This window comes from Piliocolobus tephrosceles, chromosome 15, assembly GCF_002776525.5.
Source record: "Piliocolobus tephrosceles isolate RC106 chromosome 15, ASM277652v3, whole genome shotgun sequence".
NCBI classification, from domain to species: Eukaryota; Metazoa; Chordata; class Mammalia; order Primates; family Cercopithecidae; genus Piliocolobus; species Piliocolobus tephrosceles.
This window is the reverse complement of record NC_045448.1, coordinates 47,366,033-47,390,390: the sequence shown is the minus strand read 5'-3', so window position 1 is coordinate 47,390,390 and position 24,358 is coordinate 47,366,033. Positions and strand designations below refer to the sequence as shown.

General features: G+C 40.6%; 1 protein-coding gene and 1 pseudogene across 1 annotated transcript; both read left to right on the top strand.

Moving 5' to 3' along the window:
• Positions 1-248: 248 nt before the first annotated feature.
• Positions 249-15,571, top strand: STPG4 (sperm-tail PG-rich repeat containing 4). Its single transcript, XM_023223907.1, has 6 exons — positions 249-1,623; positions 3,791-3,850; positions 5,101-5,358; positions 14,389-14,422; positions 14,522-14,591; positions 15,418-15,571. The coding sequence occupies exons 1-5, from the start codon at positions 1,543-1,545 to the stop codon at positions 14,551-14,553; spliced, it is 465 nt and encodes a 154-aa protein (XP_023079675.1). The 5' UTR covers positions 249-1,542; the 3' UTR covers positions 14,554-14,591; positions 15,418-15,571.
• A 663-nt stretch (positions 15,572-16,234) lies between these two features.
• Positions 16,235-19,028, top strand: LOC116418467 (annotated as a pseudogene).
• Positions 19,029-24,358: the final 5,330 nt, after the last annotated feature.

Genomic DNA, 24,358 nt, shown 5'->3' with positions numbered 1-24,358 from the left:
AACAATTTGGGGGGCCGAGGTGGGTGGATCGCGAGGTCAGGAGTTCAAGACCAGCCTGACCAATATGGTGACACCCCGTCACTACTAAAAATACAAAAATTTGCTGGGCGTGGTGGCAGGCGCCTGTAGTCCCAGCTACTCTGGAAGCCGAGGTTGCAGTGAGCTGAGATCGTGCCACTGCACTCCAGCCTGTGCAACAGAGTGAGACTTCGTTTCAAAAAAAAAAAAGAAAAGAGAAAAGTGAGAGATTGAATTGTAAATGTTGCTTTTGTCCTAAAGGTAATGACAACTCACATTTACTGACTGCATTGTGCCAGACATGGCTGTGAACATTTCAAGTTAATCTTCTTTATAACCTATGTGGATAGGTACCAATTTTATTAACCCCTTCTCTATAGACAAGGAAACAAGCACAGAATAAGTCAGCATATGCAACCAGCATCCAAGTCCTGGTAGTCAAGGGAGGAGAGTGATTCAAGAATGAGGGAATAATGCAGCAATGAAAATTGAAGGCCAAGTTTCATAAGAGCTGAAAATCCCCATTGGATTTGGCAGTTGGATCACTGGTGAGTTTAAGTGCAATTTTAATTAAAAGTTGTGTGCAGGCCAGATTAAGATGTTTTTAGGAAAGTATGGGAAGTGAGAAAAGAGTCCATAGTACTCTTGAAAGTTTGTAAAGGGAAGCAGAAACTTCGTGGTATAGGGCAGTGGAGCTCTAGAGTCAGGTTTGGATTTTAATTCTGGCTCTGCCATTTGTGTGTGATGCTGAGTGAACTGTGCTAAACGTCCAAGGAAACCTGTGTTTCCTCATCCAGAAAATGGGACTAATACCTACTTTGTAGGGTTGGTGTGAAGATTAAATAATGTGTGTGAAGTCCCTGGAATACAGTAGGTACTATATAAAATGAAATCAAGGTTGCGGAGGGTGTGTTTTTAAAGGTGAGAATGTTCCTAGGTTAAGAAGAAGGTACAGCTTAGAGAGGCTGACAATAAAAAGGGTCTATACTGAGAAGAATGGGGTGGCCTGTGGTTTCACAGCTAGTGAAACCCGCTGTGTCTTGTGCTCACTCCACTCTGCAAGTCAGAGACAAGAGAAGTCAGCCCCAGAGTTTCTATTTGGAGGAGCTTAGAAACAACCTTAGAAAGTGGGTGCTAAGGCAGATTTCTGTAAGTATGCCTACCAAGCACACTGCCTCCCTGTCTGGGGTGTGGGATTGGTGGTGGATTGGAAGGGAACTGATGGAGATTGTGGGTGCGCTCAAGCCCTTAACAAGCCTCCCTTTTCACAGATCCTTACCCGAGGGCTCTCTGGCAACTCCAGAGCCCTCTAGATTTTCTTCTCACATGCGTTCGTAACCGTCTGTTTTCGAGGGTTTTCCTCTGCGCAGGTCTTCGCGCGGGACCTCAAAGTGCGTGCCCACTTCCCTTCCCCCAGCACTAAAGATAAACCTGGCGGTTCTGGCGTGCGCGCGCGGAGCCCACGGGCCACACCCGCCTCCTAAACCGGACACCAGGCTCAGCCTAGGGAGAGAGGAGGCCACCATGGACCAGCCAACCGTCACCACCGCCTCCACCACACTAAGGGAGAGCCTGGTGCGTGGAGAATCGTTCATCACAGCCTTGGTAAGATCGTCTGCCCCTTGCCGGCCTGGCTCCTGCTCCCCTCACCAGGCCCGCTGCCCTTTTCCCACAGCTCTCTAATCCCAGGCCTTCGTGCCTTTCTGGTTCCCTCTTCCTACCCTTCTCTCCCTGCCCTCAGGTACATCTCCGTCTGCGGACCTTACTTCCTGCTTTATTGGACATTTCCTTTGTTTTATTTCTTTTCCCCTTGCTTCTTCCTTTTTTCTTCTCCTTCGCCCTTTGTTTTCTGTATTTTTCCCTTCTTCCCACTACTAATTAAACTGGACAACTGGTTTAGTACGGTGATTGGATTTCTTTCCCTCTCCGCTCCATCTGCCGGAAGACTGGGTTTTTCCTTCTGTGGTCACGTTTTGCTCCGCCTCCTACTTTAGTATGTATAAAAATATTTGAAGCTACCTTTGCTACGTTTTTCTTTTGGAGTCTCGATCTGTCACCCAGGCAGGAGTGCAGCGGTGTGATCTCGGCTGACTGCAACCTCCACCTCCCGGGTTCAAGGGATTCTTCTGTCTCAGCCTCCCTCGTAGCTGGGGCTTACAGGCGTGCACCGCCAGGCCTAGCCTTTGTTACGTTTTTAAATAAATGTGGTTGAGGGTTGTTTAACCTAATCTTTTATCTTTCCCCTTAGAGTGAATTTAAAATGGTAGATAGGTGGAATTTAGATCACCTGTCTCGGGCAAAACAAAACAGCAGCTGCCAATTGTCGTCCATCAGATTGATCATGTTTACTTCCCTCTCCTTCCCATCTCATTTTCCTTATTCTGGGGTAGGGGTGGGAGACCTGTCTTGATCTGCATGAGAAAGTTTAATTTTTGTGACTATAAAAGTGCCACAGAGAAGATTCAACATAAATCTCACGAAGAAGTATCAAGGAAGAAGCTCAGCTTTAGCAGTGTGCGTGAGACAATGGTTTTTAGAGAAATTCACATATATCATAATAAAATAAAACCCAGTGGTACTCATAAGTACAGTAGATTTAAGTTACTAGACAGGAAGAATGAATTATATCTGTTTTACTGATTAGATTATTACTTTTAATGCAGTCTTGCTTGATGACCTATATTTTATAGTAATAAAGGCATTATAAATGAAAGGGGAACTCAACATTTTAATGATTTTACCTAGGACAAACAACACAAAAGGAATATACTAAACGGTTGTGTTCTGTGGACAGTGGGCTGAAATAAATATGAAATAATAATGGATGAATGGGTACAGAGTACTAAATATGAAGACAACAGCTTCCTTGGAAACTGAGGAATACCAAAATAATCTGCTTCTTAACTTGGCAGATGAGATGTTAAAAATTAAAGCTACATTTATTGAGCACTGATTGTAGATGCAAGTCTTTATATGTACAATGCCTTACTCTTTTTTTTTTCCCCTGAGGTGGCTTCTCGCTTTGTTGCCCAGGCTGGAGTTGCAGTGACGCGATCTCAGCCCACTGCAACCTCCGCCTCGCAAGTTCAAGTGATTCTCGTGCCTCAGCCTCCTGAGTAGGGATTACAGCCTTCTGAGTAGGGATTACAGGCATGTGCCACCACGCCCAGCTAATTTTTTTGTATTTTTAGTACAGATAGGGTTTCACCATGTTGGCCAGGCTGGTCTTAAACTCCTGGCCTCAAGTGATCCACCCAAGTTGGCCTCCCAAAGTGCTGGGATTACAGGTGTGAGCCACCACGTTTGGCATACAATGCTTTATTCTCATGGCAACTCTGGTAGGCAGTGCCTTATTTTTATACTACTGTGAGGAAGCATGAGGGTTGAGTAACTCACCCAGTGCACCTACCTAGCTGGTAAGTGGCAGAGCTGAGTTCCAGCCTAAGTCTGTCTGGCTTCAAGCCCAACTCTTTTCTTCCTAAGAACACCAACATTTCATCACATTTAATATATGTACAACATCTCTGTGAGATGGGGATATTTATTACTCTAATTTTATCAAAGGGAATTTAGTTATTTGAAAGGACTTAAGATCATAAAATAACAATTTAAGGGAATATGGGCAAATTTATTATTATGTAGCTTTTATTTTAATGAAGGCTTGTCAGTTTGGTATGGGTGTGAATTTCTTCAAACAAATGTTTTATAAATTATATTTAATTTCAAGGGATCACCTCTCAAATGAATAAGCATACTTTGTGTTTATTAATAGAAACCAGCCCGAAAGACTTCCTCTTTTGAAAGAGAAGGATGGTGGAGAATAGCATTAACAGTATGTACATTGTTCAGTCTTTCCTATTCACATTATTCCTATTCCATTAATATTTTAATCAGTTATACCTTTTAAGACTAACACTTAATTGTAAGAAAACAGTAATTGTTCAGATCTGCGTGGACCTCATTTCATACTTAAAATTTAGTGTCAGCATATGAATGAGAAACTAACTTAATTTTGAATGCAATAGAAGCTTGGAAAAGTTAAACAATTCTAGAAATCTAGGTGCTTTACAGAACATCTAGATAAGGCTAACCTATGATCTTATGATCTGGGTGAGATTGCAAAACAAAAAAAGCATACATTCTGGAAAGGTGTTTTGTTTTCAGTTTTTATTTTACATGGTATAGACCTTATGCAAATAGTTCTTAATATGGTCAATATGATGTGAAAGCAAAATGGTAATATATGGAAGAAAAATGACCAGAAGATCCCCCTCTCCAGAGAATTTCTATATTACAGACATATGTTCTGTCAATGCCCTTCAATAATAGAGGGACTTCATGGGTCAAAGCCTTCTTGGAATTGCAGTAATTTTAATGGCAGAACTGAGCTGAGTGCTTAGTGGAAAGATGGCCACAAAAGCAGCAGTGACTAAATGTTCAGTTCTGGCCATTCAGCCACACTGGTTGTAATTTGAAAGTACCAAACCTCTTATTGGACTAACTAGGCCATATGCTCTGCCAGTTTATCCTGGTCTCATGTCATTATCCTTTAGCTTCCCACTTGAGGGCTAGAGAGAAACATAGTATTGGCTAAACAGATGTAGGATAGCTTCTAGTTAGCCAAGAAACTATCCTGAGTGGTCTCACTAGAGGTCTGAGATTCATAGTCAAGGTTGAATCCCAAAGTTGAATCACCAAAGTTGCCTTCTAAAAAGTTAAATTTCGGCTGGGCGTGGTGGCTCATGCCTGTAATCCCAGCACTTTGGGAGGGCAGATCATGAGGTCAAGAGATCTAGACCATCCTAGCTAACATGGTGAAACCCTGTCTCTACTAAAAATACAAAAAAAAAAAAGTTAAATTTCAACTCTAACCCATTTGCTATAATTCAGCAATTATTTCAGAAAGGAAATAATCATGATTTTGAAATACTCTTCTGTCAAGAGTGTTTACTGTATTTGATATAATTTCATTAAACTTGAAAACAAAGGGAAATGTTACTTGGGGGCTTCCCATCCAAGAATGGTGTTTTAAGAGAAGTTATGTGTTTATACAATCTTAAAACTGATGTCAATTTTCCACAGAATACTCCTATACCTGGCACTTACCACTTGAAAACTTTTATTGAAGAATCCCTATTAAATCCAGTGATAGCAACCTACAATTTTAAAAACGAAGGAAGGAAAAAACCACCTCTTGTGCAAAGGAACAATCCAGTCCTAAATGATCTTCCGCAGTATGTGCCTCCTGACTTCCTGGACCTGTTAAAGAAGCAAGCGGCTACTTACTCATTCAAAGACAAACCACGGCCAAGCCCCAGCACACTAGTTGACAAAGATCAGGTAAAGCGCTACTAGCAGATTGCTTTGTGTGGGAAAGCCACTAAGGGCCCCTGAGGAAAGTACTTTTATACATAGAGTATATCTTCCCCCAGGAGAAATGGAAAACCTTTAAGATGTCTTATTTCGTATAGAAATCAAACAAGGACTGCCTGATTTGCAAATGTTTCCAGCAAGATTTTTCCCTATAACGTCTTCTTAACCTAAGGGGAGTACATGGGGAGAAATGTTTCCCTCTTGGGCAATTCTTGGTGGGATTCCCCTAGCCTGGTGAGCCCCTAGGATCTTATCTGTCACTGGGCTATGCTCTGATCTCTTCAAGCAGTATATGTGATGAACCCTCTTCTTTTAAAAAGAAAACCCTGCCCCTCTGGGCGTATCCTTATTAGAGCATAAATGTAACTACACACTACAGGGAAGCTTTTAAAAACTTAGAAATGACCCATCTCTACAAAAAATAAAGAAAAATAGCCAGGTGTAGTAGCGCATGCCTGTGGTCCCAACTACTATGGAAGCTGAGGTAGGAGGATCACTTGAGCCCAGGAGTTGTAGATCAGCCTGGGCAATATAACAAGACCTCAAGTCTTTGAAAAAAAAAAAAAAAAATTAGCTACTTGGGAAGTCAGGGCAGGAGGATCCCTTGAGCCTGGGAGTTTGAGGCTGCAGTGAGCTATGATTATGTGACTGTACCCCAGCCTGGGTGACAGAGTGACATGCTGTCTCTAAAAATATTTTTTTTAATTAAAAAAAATAAGAAAAGTAGTGAGCACGTGGTCCCAGGAGGGTCAGCTTCTAAGCTCCACCAGTTCGTTCATAGCATTGATAATAAAGAGCACTACTGAGCTCACAGCCCTTGCACTAGGCTCTGTGGAAGGAAGATGTTCCTGACCTGGAGGTATTTAAGCAACAATACAAGACAAAGTTTATCAAGTGCGCAGATAAATAGTGGAGCTGGAAATGCCAAAGGAGAGTTCAAGTGCCAAAGGAGGCTGGATTAAAAGGCTGGAAAGCTCCATGGCTTAAGTAGAACTTAACTGGACCTTCACTAATACATGTCTTTTATGTATTAGCGAAGAGCCATGTATAATACATGGCTCTTAATGGTTTACTATGGGCTTCCATGTATATTCTCTTAATTGCTTCCTTCTTAAGCATTCTGAAATAGGTAGAACAGATATTAACTTCATTTTACATGCAAGAAAACTAAGGTGAGTAGAGACTAAGTAACTTGTCCAAAGGCACATTGCTAATACTTAAATAGGTGAAGCAGCACTTTTTACTGAGGGTTTCTGCACCAAAATTTAGTCCTCTTTCCAGTCTACCATGTGCCCCTTGCCTTGAATGAGGGGCAGGGTTTGGGTAGATGGAATCCAAAGGAGGTATTTCAAGGGAGGAGTATAGCATTGTTGAAGGCATAGAAATGTCAGGAACACGGTCTGTTCAAGGGATAGAGTTGTGACTTGGACTTTGTTAACTTGGGACTTTGGGTACTTGTCTCAGTTCTCTGTGCATTAATATTTCCCATTTATAAAGAAGCAAATAATAGTATCAATCTTCGTAACTTCATCAGAATATTATTGTGATAACCTGAGAGAAATGTATTACAGCCAGAGGTTGAATTAAGTACAAGGGGTTGTAATTACTAAAGTGGACATGAAATTTTCAGCAGGATGAACACATGTCAAATCCAACCTTTCTACTGCTTTGCAAATTATAGCTTAGAAACAGAACAGAATGATAAGTGTTCATTGGGTATATCTTATCCTGTTTGCTTCAGTGGATGCATACAAACTCTAAATTATACTAGCACCTTTATGGCTTGCTACCAGGTAACCAGGCTACGTGTGAAATTGTTCTGGTTATCTCAAATGCAGAGTCTTTCTTTCTTATTCTCTTCTGCCATTTTCTTTTCTGCTTCCTCTCTTCTCACTTTTACAAGTCTCTGAAAATCAGCCAAAGGCCCAGTGTTGAAAGGAGAAAACATACAAGGTTGGAGTTACTCAAAACTAAAAATTTTATTTTATTTTATTTTATTGAGACGGAGTCTCGCTCTGTCGCCCAGGCTGGAGTGCAGTGGCCGGATCTCAGCTCACTGCAAGCTCCGCCTCCCAGGTTTACGCCATTCTCCTGCCTCAGCCTCCCGTGTAGCTGGGACTACAAGCGCCCGCCACCTCGCCCAGCTAGTTTTTGGTATTTTTTAGTAGAGACGGGGTTTCACCGTGTTAGCCAGGATGGTCTGGATCTCCTGACCTCGTGATCCGCCCGTCTCGGCCTCCCAAAGTGCTGGGATTACAGGCTTAAGCCACCGCGCCCGGCCAAAACTAAAAATTTTAAAAGACCAAAAGAATTTGGCTTACTTAGGAGGATGGATAAAACCCCCTGAAAACATAGTTTTTCTGTTACTTTCTTCTTTCCTCTCCACCTCCCACAAAGGATTAAACTCTAGAAACTGGAAAGATTCAGTGTTTTTCTAATTTTCTATTTCAAAGATATATATGCTCACAAGGAGAAAGATAAACATTGTTTACTCAGCAGTAAAATTCAAAATTCTAATATTTTAGTAGCAGAACTCAGAATAATTTGAATTTGGGGTAGATATAGTATATATTATTATTCATTAAGCTAGAACAGCATTCTCAAATTTTATGATTTTTCACAGAATATTCATTTTATATCTTTCAGTGGCTGCTTTTTATTTGCAATAAAGTTTTCACTATTTTTAGTATCTTTATTCTGAGGCATGTAACTCAACTCAAGAATCTACATTGAAGAGCCTTTCTATTTTTTTTTTCAACTTTTATTTTAGATTCAGGTTTGAATCTATTTGAGATTCAGGTTTGAATGTGCAGGTTTGTTACCCGTGTATATTCCATGATGTTGAGGTTTGGGGTACGATTGATCCCATCACCCAAGTGCTGAGTGGCTAACTATTAGTACCAAATAGTTAGTTTTTCAACCCTGTCACCCCTACTGAAGAGTCTTTTTAAGCATATATATATATATATATATGTATATATATATAGCCTATGTGCAGTGGCTCACACCTATAATCCCAGCACTTTGGGAGGCCAAGACAGGTGGATCACTTGAGGCCAGGAGTTCGAGACTAGCCTGGCCAGCAGGGTGAAACCCCAAATTTTTTTATTTTTCTTATGGGCAGTGTGGCACAGGCCTGTAATCCCAGCTACTTGGGAGGCTGAGGCACGAGAATTGCTTGAACCCGGGAGGTGGAGGGTACAGTGAGTTGAGATTGTGCCACTGCCCTCCAGCCTGGGCAACAGAGCAAGACCCTGTCTCAAAAAAAAAAAAAAAAAGGAATATATATATATAGGTATTTGAATGTGTGTGTGTACATGCATATACTTATCTATATTTGGCCCTTTTCAAAGAAGATTTGAGGTGCCTCTGTAATTTTTCTAATAACCTTTTTCTTAGATAAATAATATATTCACATTGTAGAACATATGTACACAAACGGGACCACCTTCTCCATATGTACAGTTTTATGACCTGCTTTTCCCCCTAGTGTTGTAGTCCTCCTTTGACCCCTGGGTTACTTCCCTTATTCCTTGATACTAGCCCCCTTCCCTCACTGTCACTCTTTTCACTACTCATATAATAATTTCAACACACACATAGATGATCTTTCAACAACCTGGCTTCTCAGTTTCTTGAACTTTCCGCCACCTCAGCCACTCACTCCTTAGATGTTTTTCAAGACCAAGAATTTCAACTCTACAATCTGTACATGAATCCCACTCTCTAATATCCCAACCCTAACAATTTTTCCATTCCACGCAGGCTACAATCCTAATCTATTGATTCTCCCACCTTTTCACTATGTCTCAACCCCCTTCTTCCTTGCAAAGCTCCAATCCCATAGTTAATCATTATAGTTATTCCCTGCATACACTGTCAATTCCCTTGCCCCTAACTGCTCATCTTTTACTTGTTTGGCAAAGCCACAACCCTGGTTATGTCTCTCTTTATATTAATACCTGCATCCATGTAGCTGCATAACTGGTCTCATGTTAAATTCTTCACCTCTAATGGGCACTGAATGGACTTCTCTAGTCTGTTTACTTTCCCAATCTCTTGGGTGGTTTTATCTTGTATATCTTATTTATTTATTTATTTATTTATTTATTTATTTATGACACTGTCACCAAGGCTACAGTATAGTGGCACAATCATAGCTCACTGCAGCCTCAATTCCCCAGGCTCAACCTATCCTCCCCCTCAGCTTCCTGAATAGCTGGGACTATAGGCACGCACCAGCCACCATGCCTGGATAATTTTTTAAATTTTTAGAAGAGGCGGTCTCATTTTGTTGCCCAGGCTGGTCTCAAACTCCTGAGCTCCAGCGATCCTCCCGCCTCATCCCTGCAAAGTGCTGGGATTACAGGCATGAGTCACGCACCCAGCCACTCTCCCCTCTTTCCAAACCTCCTACGCTTCCTCCCCCATCCTCATTTTTGGTTTTTCTTCTCAGCCATTTTTTGCCGTCTCTGCTCTTCCCTCATCTCCATCTTGGAGTGCCCCAGGCACTCAAACCTCTGCTCCATCTCTGCTCCTTCCCTGAATGGTGATCTCATCCAGTCTCAGTCAAGGCTATGAACACCATCTATTTGTTGGTGATTACCAAATTTATATCTGTCACCTAGATTTTTTTCTTGAATTTCAAACTTGTGTATCCAATTCCTTTTTTTTTTTTTTTTCTATAGAGATGGGGTCCCACTATGTTGCCCAGGCTGGTCTCAAACTCCTGGGCTCAAGCAGTCCTCCTGCCTTGGCCTCCCAAAGTGCTGAGATGACAGGAGTGAGCCACTGTGGTCAATTCCCTTTTTGATTTATCCATCGGTATGTTTAATCCTGGGTTTGTGAAGCTTGGCGCTGCTGACATTTTAGGCAGGATAAATCTTTGTTGTGGTTGGGTGGTGGGGGGTGCTGTTCTGTGCATTGTGGCACCTGGCCTCTACTCATTAAGTATCATTAGCAATCTACTCTTCCAGTTGTAACAACCAAAAATGTCTTCAAGACATTGCCATGCTCCTGGTTCAGAACCAGTAGGTTGAAGCAATATGATAGTGAGTGTGATCTCTGAGTGGTTTTTCTCAAGGCTAGCAGGGATATTGTGAACTGTCTTCATTCTTGACTTTGTCTTACTACTCCCTGTCACTCTCGTCCTGACCCACTTGTCCTTCTGGCTGTATCTTGAACTTACCACTCACACTCCAACCTCAAAGTATTTTCACTGTACCCTTTTTCTTGGATACTCTTTTTTTTTTTTTTTTTTTTGAGGATGGAGTCTTGCTCTGTCGCCCAGGCTGGAGTGTAGTGGCCGGATCTCATCTCACTGCAAGCTCTGCCTCCCAGGTTTACGCCATTCTCCTGCCTCAGCCTCCCCAGCAGCTGGGACCACAGGTGCCTGCCACCTCGCCCAGCTAGTTTTTTGTATTTTTTAGTAGAAACGGGGTTTCACCGTGTTAGCCAGGATGGTCTCGATCTCCTGACCTCACGATCCGCCCGTCTCGGCCTCCCAAAGTGCTGGGATTACAGGCTTGAGCCACCGCGCCCGGACTTTTTCTGGGATACTCTTATCCAAGATATCTGGATGGCCTACTCTCTGTCCTAATTCAAGTCTTTGTTCAAGTGTCATGTTCTCAATGAGCCTCATTTAAATTTACTATTCAACGCTTCAGATCTTCCCTGCATGGCTCTTATATTTTTTTCTTGGCATCTATAGCTGTCAAGCGTACTGTATAATTTACTTGCACTTTACATTGATTATTTGTTAACCTGCCTTCTCCCATGAATGAAGCTTCATGAGTACATGAATATTTATCTGTTTTGCTCATTATTATACTGTCTAGAACAGTGTCTGATGATTAATATTGGTTGAATCTGTGAATGAATTAATGATTATTCAAATACCTGAAATCTGACTAGGCCGTACTCATTTTGTTTTCTTATGTGTATGTGATTGTCTTTAACTGTGTATTGCTCATTACCCTTGAAAGTGTATTTTTGTGAATTCCCCAAGGCCTAAGGTTTGCTTTTGCTTCTGTTAATATTTAGGGGAGCTACTAGTCTGGTACAACTCAAAATCCAGTGTTTATGTCCTCTTGGATCACCCTAGCATTGTGAATTTGGGCTGGAATTCATGAAAGGGACAGCCCATGGTTATACTCTCTCAGGGATGGGTTTCTTCTCCCTCCCAATTCTTGCTTAGTACCAAGGCAACTCTCTGCAGTCCCCTTGGCAATGGAGTGAAGTGGGAGAGTTTACTTTCAGGAATTACCCTTCCAGGGTCTCAAATTCCAGTGGGTATCTCCCATTAGACTCCTTCCTCTGTTTATCATGAATAGGCCCAGGCTTTGACCCCTGGATTCTTCCAGGGCTCTGAAGTTCTTTTAAACTCAGTTGCGTTCTGTTGAATTTAGTCTGGACCAGCAAACATCCTCTAGACAAAATTGGGCCACTTACCTTCTTGGCTTCTTGCTGCCTTTTGGTTTAGGATCATATAGTTTCCTACTATATTGTTGGCAATTCCGTATCTTTTTAAAAACTCTTCTGTAGCCAGGCAAGGTGGCTCATGCCTGTAATCCCAGCACTTTGGGAGACCAAGGCGGGTGGATCATGAGGTCAGGAGATCAAGACCTTCCTGGCTAACACAGTGAAATCCTGTCTCTAATAAAAATACAAGAAATTAGCTGGGCATGTTGGCAGGTGCTTGTCGTCCCAGCTACTCAGGAGGCTGAGGCAGGAGAATCACTTGAACCCGGGAGGCGGAGCTTGCAGTGAGCTGAGATCATGACACTGCACTCCAGCCTGGGCAACAGAGCGAGACTCTCTCAAAAAACAAAAAACCTCTTTTGTTTGTTTGTTTTTAATATTTTACCTTTCATTTCTAGTTGTCAGCAGTGGGGAGGTTAATCGCCCAAATAAATAACCTAGCATGTCATTTGCAGAAACCAGAATTTCTTCTTTTTAGAAATATATTATGAATTTTTTTCATACCATCATGTATTCTTTACACATCTTTATTTTTATGTATTTATACATTTGTTATTTATTTTATAGAGTCAGGGTCTTACCGTGTTACCCAGGCTGGTTTTAAACTCCTGGACTCAAGCAGTCCTCCTGCCTCAGCCTCCCCAAGTGCTGGGATGACAAGTGTAAGCCACCATGTCCAGTCTATACATCATTTTTAATAGCTGCATAGTGTTCTTGTATATGGACATATCCTAATATATTCAACCATCCCCTATGGTTAGTCATAGAGTGGAATTGTTCAGGAAAGGATGTATTGAAGTCTGTGTCTTTCCAGATGCATTGCCCAAAGTCCTAGAGACAGGTTGTCCTGTTCTGCAACTCTACTTTGCAGAGTAGAAGTCCATTACCATTTGAAATGCATCATTTATATTTTCAACTAGAAACATGGATCTAATGACTTACATGGAGGAGTTTAAAGTATAAACTTGAAATCAACATGCTAGGGTTACTTCAGGACAACCTGAAGTCAGTTTAAACTGTGCCAGTCAGAGGATGGTTCCAGAATCTATCTACAATGAATGGGACAGGGAGAAGATGGTGATGCTGTCTCAGCCTGTAGCCAGTGAATCATTACTGAACAAGGTCGGTCACTGCAAAAAAATGTAGAGTACTACCACTGTGAAGATGCAAGGGAGTTTCCAGAAAATGTTGATCACTAACTGGCTTTATCACTTGCATCAAATGGTGAAAATGAGTCATGGTCTTTTACAATCCAATTAAAATAAATATTCTGGTTAAAAATGAGCAAAGGGTGGTCAGGCATGGGGGCACAAGCCTGTAATCCCAGCACTTTGGGAGGCCGAGGCGGGCAGATCCTGAGGTCATGAGATCAACACCATCTTGGCTAACATGGTGAAAACCCAACTCTACTAAAAATCCAAAAACAAGTTAGCCGGGTGTGGTGGCGCATGCCTGTAGTCCCAGCTATTCGGGAGGCTGATGCAGGAGAATGGCGTGAATCCAGGAGGCGGAGCTTGCAGTGAGCGAAGATCGCGCCACTGCACTCCAGCCTGGGTGGCAATGTGAGATTCTGTCTTAAACAAACAAATAAACAAAAAATGAGCAAAGGGCATGAGCTGGCAATTCACAAAGAGATACACCAATTACTAAAAAAGAAAGTAATGCTTGGCTTCAACTAATAATTACAGAGGAATAATAGTGAGGCACAATTTTCGCCTATCAGGTGATCAACTATATAAGTACTGTACGTTGATACCCAATATTGGCAAAGGGGATACAGAAACAGATACTCTCATATGTTGTTATATGAATACAAACTAGTGCAAATATTTTAGAGGGCATTTGGCAACCTAGCAACATTCTAAATGCACATAGCCTTAAACTCAGCAATGCCAGTTAAATAATGATACACCCATAAAAATGACATACTGTGCAACCATTAAAAATGTTGAGGTTGGCCAGGTATGCTGGCTCATGCCTGTAATCCCAGCACTTTGGGAGGCCGAGGCAGGTACATCACCTAAGACCAGCCTGGCCAAAATAGTGAAATCCTGTCTCTACTAAAAATATAAAAAAATTAGCTACGTGTGGTGGCAGGCGCCTGTAATCCCAGCTACTCAGGAGGCTAAGGCAGGAGATTGTTTGAACCCAGGAGGCGGAGGTTGCAGTGAGCCACGATCGTGCTATTGCACTCCAGCCTGGGCAACAAGAGCAAAACTCTGTTTCAGAAAAAAAAAAAAAAAAAAAAAAAGATGAGGTAAATCTATATGTGTTCATAGGGAAGCATCTCTAAGTTGTTACTACATGAAAAAAAATGAAGGTACAAGTCAATATTTAGAGTATAATCCTGTTTGTATAAATGAAAACAAAATACGTATATGGGATGTTAAATGCATACTTTTTTCCCCTGAGAAATACTTTCATTATCACCAACAGTCGTTTCCATTTGGAAAGTAGAGGTTAGATAGGGAGCAAGGAGACTATTAATTTTTTTCTTTCTGTTGATATTGTTTTCAGTGTGTAAATGATACTCTTTCAATCATGCCCATTTGTAAGTAACTCAAAATTTTTCTAACTAACATTTTTGTTCTCTTGTTTTCTTTCTTAAAATGTTCCATTTTAAAAAAAAATTCTCTTATTTACTTCCTAGGTTGGGAACATTCCAATGAAAATCACAATTAAGCAAATGAAATTTGAAATTGTCTGAAGTTTCTGTCCAGGTTAGCTTTAGCATTGCCTTGGAAGATGAAGCTCATGTAAAATGAAACAAATTTGGCAATTCTATTCCCTCCCTGCCCCTATATCTGTTTTTGGTCAAAAAGAGGTAGCCAGGCTAGAAAGGTACCCCATTAAATTAGAGAATGAATCAAAGGATCCATTTGAATATGTTCAAAATACATCCTTGAACTAGTTGAGAGACAGGTTGAAAAATCTGGCAGTTAACTCACTGATCTTTGTTAGCTGTGTTTATAGCTGTGATGAGGATATCTCTGAAAATAGATGAATTTGCAGAATGCTCCGTGGTAAAATGACTGCTGAAGGGATTTTCAAAGGATAGTTTTTCACTGAGCATGGTATCAACCAAAGTTTGTGCCCACAGAAGGGCTGACCTGCTAGCAACACTGCAGCAGTAATGGTGAACATCAGAGTGGGCATCTTGGGTCCTTCAGTAGCCACACAGCATCCCTGGAGAATCCTCCCACCCAGTGTACAACCCTACCCCAGGTGTTCAGTGTGTTCAGTAAAGTGGTAAAATGATAAATTTTACTTAGAAAGCAACAAACAACAGCAGTGATCTGAATACTCATTTTAGACGTGAGGTGTGTGTTGATTTTGAACAGTTGCACTACTATATAGCTATAAACCAGTTCACTAGGAAGGGTGCCATTCACTCTGAGAACCCAAGAGTTACATGTGGGAATAACAAAGAGCATAATGTAGCGAAGATGAAACAATTCATTATTCATTTAAATGAAAAAAAGTAACACTCAAAGTGCTTAGTCAAGCGGCTTATTTAGCAGATTTTTTTTTTTTTTTTTTTTAAAGGCAGGACTTCTCAAAGAGCCCCTGCAAAGTAATGCAGTGATCATCACTTCAAATATGTCAAGAGTGTGGCAAACAAAAGTGAAGTTTGAAAGCTGGATTCAGAGAATTTATCTCAGGGATGACACTCACTTGTAGTTCTTAGTGAAAATTACAAGATATTGGTGAAATTAAGGATATCATTAGTATCATTAGGCATGTTTTGTTTCTTTCTTCTTCTTCTTCTTTTTTTTTTTTTTGAGAAAGTCCCATGTTGTCTGTTTCTCAGACCTTAAAGAAATCTGAACAGTGAGTCAGTAATGTTTCCATATGACACAAGAGGCTTGTGAGAGAGAAGAGACACTTGAAGAAATTTTATCAATAGTACCTAGAAATGGCTGGGCGTGGTGGCTCATGCCTCTAATCCCAGCACTTTGGGAGGCCTCTGGCGGGGGCAGATCACTTGAGGTCAGGAGTTCGAGACCAGTCTGGCCAATATGGCGAAACCCCATCTCTACTAAAAATACAGAAATTAGCTGGCCGTGGTGGTATGCCCCTGTAGTCCCAGCTACTCAGGAGGCTAAGGCAGGACAGTCGCTTTAACCTGGGAGTTGGAGGGTGCAGTGAGCCGAGATCACGCCACCACACTCCCCAGTAGAGTGAGACCCTGCCTTAAAAAAAAAAAAAAAAAAAAAAAAAAAACAGTACCTGGAAATATTGTCCCTGCCAGCCCTCTGGCTGCATTTACCTTATGATAATTCTAATAGGGATTCTAAAGGTGTAGAAAATCTGTTGCCTTCTGACTCACCTATTTATGGGTCTGGGTTCTCAAAATGGTGTCATGCTGACTTCCAGTTTCCAGTTCTCCATGTAAATAGCTTGGAAGTTGCAGTTCCATTCTAACAACAATTTAAAAGCTAAACAAACTGAAAAATCAACAATTCTTTTAGACTTGTAAGAGAGGTCACAGGGCACACTATCCCCAAAATTGGAAATATGGCCAGGAGGATACAGAGAATTTCAATTTACCAGGGCAGAACATACCAACTTCTGCAGCAACCATGGCTGGGGTAGGAATACCTGAACTACAGCTAATGAATTGCTGGAGGCTAAGTGTTAGCAAATCTGAGAGTTAAAAGCTCCAGGAGGACCTAATCATAGGGGGACCCTCACATGTTTTGAGGTTTACCTGCAGGAGCTCTCCCAGGTTTTTATAGAGAAAAATCCTGCCCCTGCTGCTGGCAGAGGAGAGGAAAAGGAACCATTTTGAAATATGTCAGATATTCTCTTATTAACAAGGCCTGCCCTCAGGAAAAACTATTCAATCAGGACCTAACTGACCTGAGGGAAGGGCAATACCCAACTCCTGCCAGCTTTTGTCATCCTGTGCCACCTGAGGGTGAGGAGGTAGCTGAGAAAAACTTGTGAAATTCACGGTACAGATGGTCACAGATTTTCATGAGTCTATACCAGAGAGAGGTACAGACTCATGAAAAAGACTGATACCACAGCGGGGTGCGGTGTGTCTCACGCTTGTAATCCCAGCATTTTGGGAGGCCAAGGTGAGCGGATCACAGGGTCGGGAGTTTGAGACCAGCTTGGCCAACATAGTGAAACCCCATCTCTACTAAAATTACAAAAATTAGCCTGGCTTGATGGTGGGCGCCTGTAGTCCCAGCTACTCAGGAGGCCGAGGCAGGAGAATCGCTTGAACCCAGGACACAGAGCGTGCAGTGGGCTGAGATTTAGAAGCAAATTGGTAGAGAAAGATACACTACACAAATGCTAATTGTTCTAACCACCAATTAAAAGACAGATTGTCAGAGTTAATCAAAATTGTCAGAGCATAATCTTGTATGCTGTCTACAAGAAACCCACTTTAAATGTAAAGACACATAGCGACCAGATGAGATAGTTCATGCTTGTAATCCTAGCACTTCAGAAGGCTGAGGCAGGAGGATCCCTTGAGGCCAGGCATTCAAGACCAGTCTGGGCAACATAGTAAGACGCAGTCTCCACAAAATACTTAAAAATTAGCCAAGCATGGTGGCATACCTGTAATCTCAGCTACTTGGGAGACTTAGCTGGGAGGATAGCTAGATCCCAGGAGTTTGAGGCTGCAATGAGCCACTATTGCACCACTGCACTCCAGCCTGGGCAACAGAGTGATTCACTATTTAAAAAAAAAAAAAAAAAAGTAAAGACACATATAGATTAGAAGTAAATGAGTGGGTGGAGAAAGATATACTACGCAAATGCTAATCAAAAGAAGCAGGAGCCTCTTTTCTGGCTGGAACCATGGAGGGTGTCAAAGAGAAGAAGTTTCCTGCTGTGCCAGAAACCCTTAAGAAAAAGTGAAGGAATTTCACAGAGCTGAAGGTCAAGCACCTGAGAAAGAAGTTTGCCCAAAAGATGCTTTTAAAGGCAAGGAGAAAGCTTATCTATGAAAAAGCAAAGTACTATCACAAGGAATATAGGCAGATGGACAGAGCTGAAATTCAAATGGTTAGAATGGCAAGAAAAGCTGACAACCCCTGTGTACTTGCAGAACCCAAATTGGCGTTTGTCATCAGGATCAGAGGTATCAATGACGTGAGCCCAAAGGTCCAAAAGGTGTTGCAGCTTCTTTGCCTTCATCAAATCTTCAATGGAACATTTGTGGAGCTCAACAAGGCTTCAGTTAACATGCTGAGGATTGTATAACCATGTATCACATAGGAGTACCCAAATCTGAAGTCAGTAAATGAATTAATCTACAAGCATGGTTATAGCAAAATCAATAAGAAGCAAATTGCTTTAACAGATAACGCTTTGATTGCTCGATCTCTTGGTAAATATGGCATCATCTGTATGGAGGATCTGATTCATGAGATCTATACTGTTGGAAAATTCTTCAAAGAAGCAAATAACTTCTTGTGACCCTTCAAATTATCCTCTCCACGAGATGGAATGAAGAAAAAAACCACCCATTTTGTAGAAGTGGAGATGCTGGCAATGGGGGGACCAGATCAACAGGCTTATTAGAAGAATGAATGAAGGTGTCTACCATGATTATTTTTCTAATCTGATCAGTTAATAAACAGTACCTGCTCTCAAATTGAAAGAAAAAAAATAAAGCAGGAGTAGCTATATTAGTTTCAAACAGAGCAGACATCAAAGCAAGAAGTGTTATCAGGGATGAAAAGGGGCATTACATAATAAAGGGGTCAACTCTACAAGAAGATATAATTATATTTGGCAATGTGTATGTGCCTAACAACAGAGCGTCAAAATATGTGAGGCGATAACTGATAGAACTGCAAGGAGAAATAGATGACTTCAGTATAAATACCCCTCTATCAGAAATGGACAAATACAGCAGGCAGAAAATCAGTCAGTACATAGTTGAACTCAACAGCACCATTTAATCAACAGGATATCATTTATATCTATAGACTGCCTCATCCAAAAACAGCAAAATACACATTTCCTCAAGCTCACATGGAACATTCACCAAGAGAGATCACATTCTGAGCCATAAAGCATAACAGGGCTAGCAGCGGTGGCTTACGCCTGTAATCCCAGCACGTTGGGAGGCCAAGGCAGGTGAATCACTTGAGGTCAGGAGTTTAAGACCAGCATGGTCAACATGGTGAAGCCCCATCTCTACTAAAAATACAAAATAATTGGCCAGGTGCAGTGGCTCACGCCTGTAATCCCAGCACTTTGGGAAGCCTAGGCAGGCAGATCACAAGTCAGGAGATCGAAACCATCCTGGCCAACATAGGGAAACCCTGTCTCTACTAAAAATACAGAAATTAGCTGGGTATGGTGGCACGTGCCTATAATCCCAGCTACTGGGGAGGCCGAGACAGGAGAATCTCTTGAACCAGGGTGTTGGAGGTTGCAGTGAGCTGAGATTTTGCCACTACACTCCAGCCTGGCAACAGAGCAAGACTCCATCTAAAAAAACAAATTAGCCAGGCATGGTGGCGAGTGCCTGTAATCTCAGCTACTTGGGAGGTTAAGGCAGGAGACTCACTTGAACCCAGGAGGCGGAGGTTGCAGTGAGCCGAGATCACACCACTGCACTCCAGCCTGGGTGACAGAGTAAGACTCCATATCCAAAAAGAAAAACCTTAACAAATTTAAAGGAATAGAAATTATGCAATGTCTGCTCTCAGACGACAATAGGATTAAACTACAAATCAATAACACAGACATAACTAGAAAACCCCAAATATGTGGAGATTAAACAACACACCTCTAAATAACACATGGATCCGTGTTATTAGAAAAAAGTCTGAAGAGAAATGTTAAAATACTTTGAACTAAATGGAAGTGAAAACAAAATTTGTGGAATGTAGCAAAAGCAATGCTTAGAGGAAAATTTGTAGTATTTAATGCATGTATGAGAAAAGAAGAAAGACCAAAAATTAATCATCTAAGTCTGCACCGTAGGAAGCCAGAAAAAGAAGAGTAAAATTAAATCCAAAGTAAGTGAAAGAAAAGAAATAATAAAAATTAGAGCAAAAGTTGTTGAAATTGAAAACAGAAAATCAGTAGAGAAAATCAAGGAACTCAAAACTGATTCTTTGAAAAGATAATGAAATTGATAAGCCTCTATCTAGGCTAACTAACAAAAAAGAGAGAAAACACAAATGACTAATATCAGACACAAAAGAGAGGCATCACTACAGATCCTATGGACATTAAAAAGGATAGTAAAGGAATATTCTGAATAACCATATTTCACAAATTTGATTACCTAGATAAAATGAACCAATTACTTAAAAGATAGAATTTTCCAAAACTCACATGAAAAGAAATAGACTCTCAATAGGCCTATATCTATTAAATTGAATCAGTAATTATAACCTTTCAAAATAGACATTGCCAGGCCCAGATGCATTCACAGGTGAATTCTATCAAACATTTATGGAAAGAATTATGCCAATTCTTTACTAATCCCTTTCAGAAGATAGAGGGCAGAGGACACACCTCCTAACTCATTCTGTTAGGCCAGAGTCACCATAATATTAAAACCAGACAAAGACATTACAAGAAACGAAGACTACAGACCAATATGTCTCATGAACATAGGTGTAAAAATCCTCAACAAAATGATAGTAAATTAAGTCTAACAATATATTAAAAATTATACATCACAACCAAGTGAGATTTATCCCAGGTATGCAATGCTGGCTCAATATTTTAAAAATCAAATAATTGATCACATCAACAGCTAAAAAAGAAAAGTCACATAATCATGTCAATAGATGCAGAAAAAAACATTTGAGAAAATTTAACATGCATTTATGAAAATAATTCTCAGTAAACTAGAAATACAGAGGAACTTCCTCAATTTGATAAAGAGTATCATAAAAAAACCTAAGCTAGCATCATACTTAATGGTGAGAAACTAGAAGCTTTCCCACTAAGATCAGGAAAATGGCAAGAATGTCCTCTCTCACCATTCCTTTTCAACATTGTAGTGGAAATTCTAGCTAATGAAACAAGACAACAGAAGGAAATAAAAGGTATACTGATTGGGAAGGAAGAAATAAAACTGCCCTTGTTCACAGATAACATAATTGCCTATGTAGAAAATCCAAAAGAATCAACAAAAAATTCCTGAAACTAATAACAAATTATAGCAAGTTTGCAGGATAAAAGTTAATACACAAAAGTCGATTACTTTCCTATATACCAGCAATGAAAAAGTGGGATTTGAATTTTAAAACACAGTACCTTTCAAAAAGCATGCCTTTCTCTCTCTTCCATTGACCAAACATTTGGCTAGAAATTGTAAGATTAGATGAAATGAATTTACTTCTCTTCCTTCTCAAACTACGTGTGTCAGAACTCACGATGATAGAAGGATTATTTGCATTATGAAATAAAATATTACTGGTAAGGTCAAACATACATATATAATGCCTTCACATTAGAATGTTGAAAGATGACATACTTAGGTATAAATCTAACAAAATATGTACAAGATCTATATGAGAAAAACAACAAACTGATGAAAGAAATCAAAGAACTTGGTTGGGCGCGGTGGCTCACGCCTGTAATCCCAACACTTTGGGATGCTGAGGCAGGTGTACCACCTGAGGTCAGGAGTTTGAGACCAGCCTAAAGAGAATGAAAAGACAAGCCACTGACTGAGAAAATATTTGCAAAAGATATATCTGATAAAGAACTGTTAACCAAAATATACAAAGAACTCTGAAAACCCAGCAATAAGAAAATAACTCAATTAAAAAATTGGCCAAACTCCTTAATATACATCTCCCCAAAGAAGACATACAGGTGTCAAAAAAGCTATGGAAAATTGTTTCACATCATGTGTCATCAGGGAAGTGCAAATTAAAACAATGAGATACTACACAAATACGAAATGGCCCCAATCCAGAACACTGACAACATCAAAGCTGGCAAGGATGTGAAGCAACAGGAACTCTCATTCATTGCTAGTGAGAATGCAAAATGGTATAGCCACTTTGGAAGACAGTTTGGCCATTTTTTTTAAAAACTAAACACACTCTTACATAAGATCCAGCAGCTGTGCTCCATAGTATTTACCCACAGGACTTGAAAGCTTACACCCACGCAAAAGCCTGCACATGGATGTTTAGAGCAGCTTTATTCATAATTGCCCACCTTTGGAAGCAACCAAGATGTTGCTCAGTAGATGAATGGATAAATAAACTGTGGTACATCCAGACAATGGAATATTATTCAGCACTAAAAAGAAATGAGCTATGAAGCCATAACAAGACATGGAAGAAACATAAATGCATATCACTAAGTGAAAGAAGCCAATCTGAAAAGGCTACATATGGTGTGATTTCACCTATATGACATTCTGGAAAAGGCAAAACTATGGAGACTATAAAAAGATCAGTGGTTGCCAGGGCTTGAGGGGAGGGAGGGATAAATAGGGAGAACACAGGATTTTTAGGGCAGTGAAATCACTCTGTGATACTATAAAAATAGATACATGTCATTGCACATTCGTCAAAACCCTTGAATGTACAACACCAAGAGTGAGGTCTAATGTAACATAAGGACTTTGAGTGATAATGATGTGTCAGTGTAGGTTCATCAGCTGTAACAACTGTACATTTTTAGTGTGGGATGATGATAATGGAGGTTATGCATCTGTGGGAGCAAAGGGTATATGGAAATCTTTTTCCTTGCAATTTTGCTGTGACCCTAAATCTGTTCTAAATAAAGTCATGTGTATGTATATGTACATGTAGATATATATGTATATGTAGTCACATCAAGAGCCTAGTAAGTAGGGTTGGCTTTTTTCACATTATTTCAGTTTTCTGACATTGATGGTGTTTGGTGCAACATAACTGAATTATATACCCACACTAATATCATCCTGCCACATTCAAGCTCTTATAAGATTTGAGTGCCTGGCCGGGTGCGGTGTCTCACATCTATAATCCCAGCACTTTGGGAGGCCAAGGCAGGTGGATCACTTGAGGTCTGGAGTTTGAGACCAGCCTGACCAACATGGAGAAGCCCCATCTCTACTAAAAATACAAAATTAGCCAGGCATGGTGGCGCATGCGTGTAATCCCAGCTACTCAGGAGGCTGACGCAGGAGAATCACTTGAACCCGGGAGGCGTAGGTTGCAGTGAGCCAAGATTGCGCCATTGCACTCCAGCCTGGGCAACAAGAGCCAAACTCAGTCTCAAAAAAAAAAAAAAAAAAAAAAAAAAAAAAGGTTTGAGTGCCTAATCAGCATGGATTGAAACATTAATTAGTGAGAATCAGATATTTTTACTGGCATCTTGTCTAGATTCTCTAAGCCTTAAAAATGAAGAACTGGCCAGGCATATTGGCTCACACCTATAATCTCAGCACTTAGGGAAGCTCTGGTGGGAGGGTCGCTTGACCCCAAGAGTTTGAGACCAGCCCTGGCAACATAGTGATATCTCAACTCTACAATAATTTTAAAAAACAGCTAGGTGTGGTTGCATATGCCTATAGTCCCAAGTAGTCAGAAGGCTGAGGCAGGAAGATCGCTTGAGCCTGGGAGGTTGAAGTACAGTGAGCTATGGTTGCACCACTGCATTCCAGCTTGGGTGACAAAGCAAGACCCTGTCTCAAAAAAAAAAAAAAAAAAAAAAAAAGAACTGAGACACATATGTTGGAATTAGAAATATATATATATACATACCATTAGACCCAAGGAAAATGGAACCAAGTTTAGTAATACACAGGAAAACAGTCTCCTACATAAAACAACTGACTAATCAAGACTATGAAAAAAAAGCCCCCTTTCAACTATGTTAAATAGCAAAGAATGGTAAATGCCAATATAGTAGGACAAATATATATGTTACAGGTAATCAATATTCCTTTCCAGAATAATGCTAAGAGTTTTTCCATGAGCACTTCGTTGTGGAAATCTTACATGGATTGCTGAGTATAGATAAATAAATGACTGCTTTAAGAGTTTTTTTCCCCTTTTCGGTTTTCTTTTTTTTGCCTCCTGATTATATCTGTGTATGTGCGAGAGAGATAGAGAGAGAGAGCATAAAGCAAATATGCACATTTTAAAAACAGAAAACAAACATCCATGTAATTGTCATCAAAATCAGGAAATAGGACATTGCTGGCCCCCAAGAATGCCCCGTTTAAATTGTGTTTCTGTGCTTCTATAAGACGCAAGAATGACACAAGAATGCCCTTGTTTCCTTGGTGTTTGTGATGTCAAGTGAGCACTCAACAAGCACAGGTGCATCAGGAAAATGCATATGTTTCACCATAAAATTTGTATTTACTTGTTATCATCACTCTATCCACAAAAAGCTGCTTCTGCAATCAAAGTTGTATACTAATACAGCAAAGACAGCTGCGGAGCGAAATATAGTAGTGAACTTCCATGTGCCAGGTAGTGCTAGGAGGTTAAAACTCCCTTTAGCGTTTCTTGTAGGACAGGTCTGGTGTTGAAATGCC

Bases quoted from the DNA above. Each gene is read 5' to 3' on its own strand.
- STPG4 (XM_023223907.1), top strand. From the start codon at position 1,543: ATGGACCAGCCAACCGTCACCACCGCCTCCACCACACTAAGGGAGAGC. The intron at 5,359-14,388 runs GTAAAGCGCTAC...TATTGTTTTCAG, and splicing joins CACTAGTTGACAAAGATCAG to TGTGTAAATGATACTCTTTC. The intron at 14,423-14,521 runs GTAAGTAACTCA...TTTACTTCCTAG, and splicing joins TCTTTCAATCATGCCCATTT to GTTGGGAACATTCCAATGAA.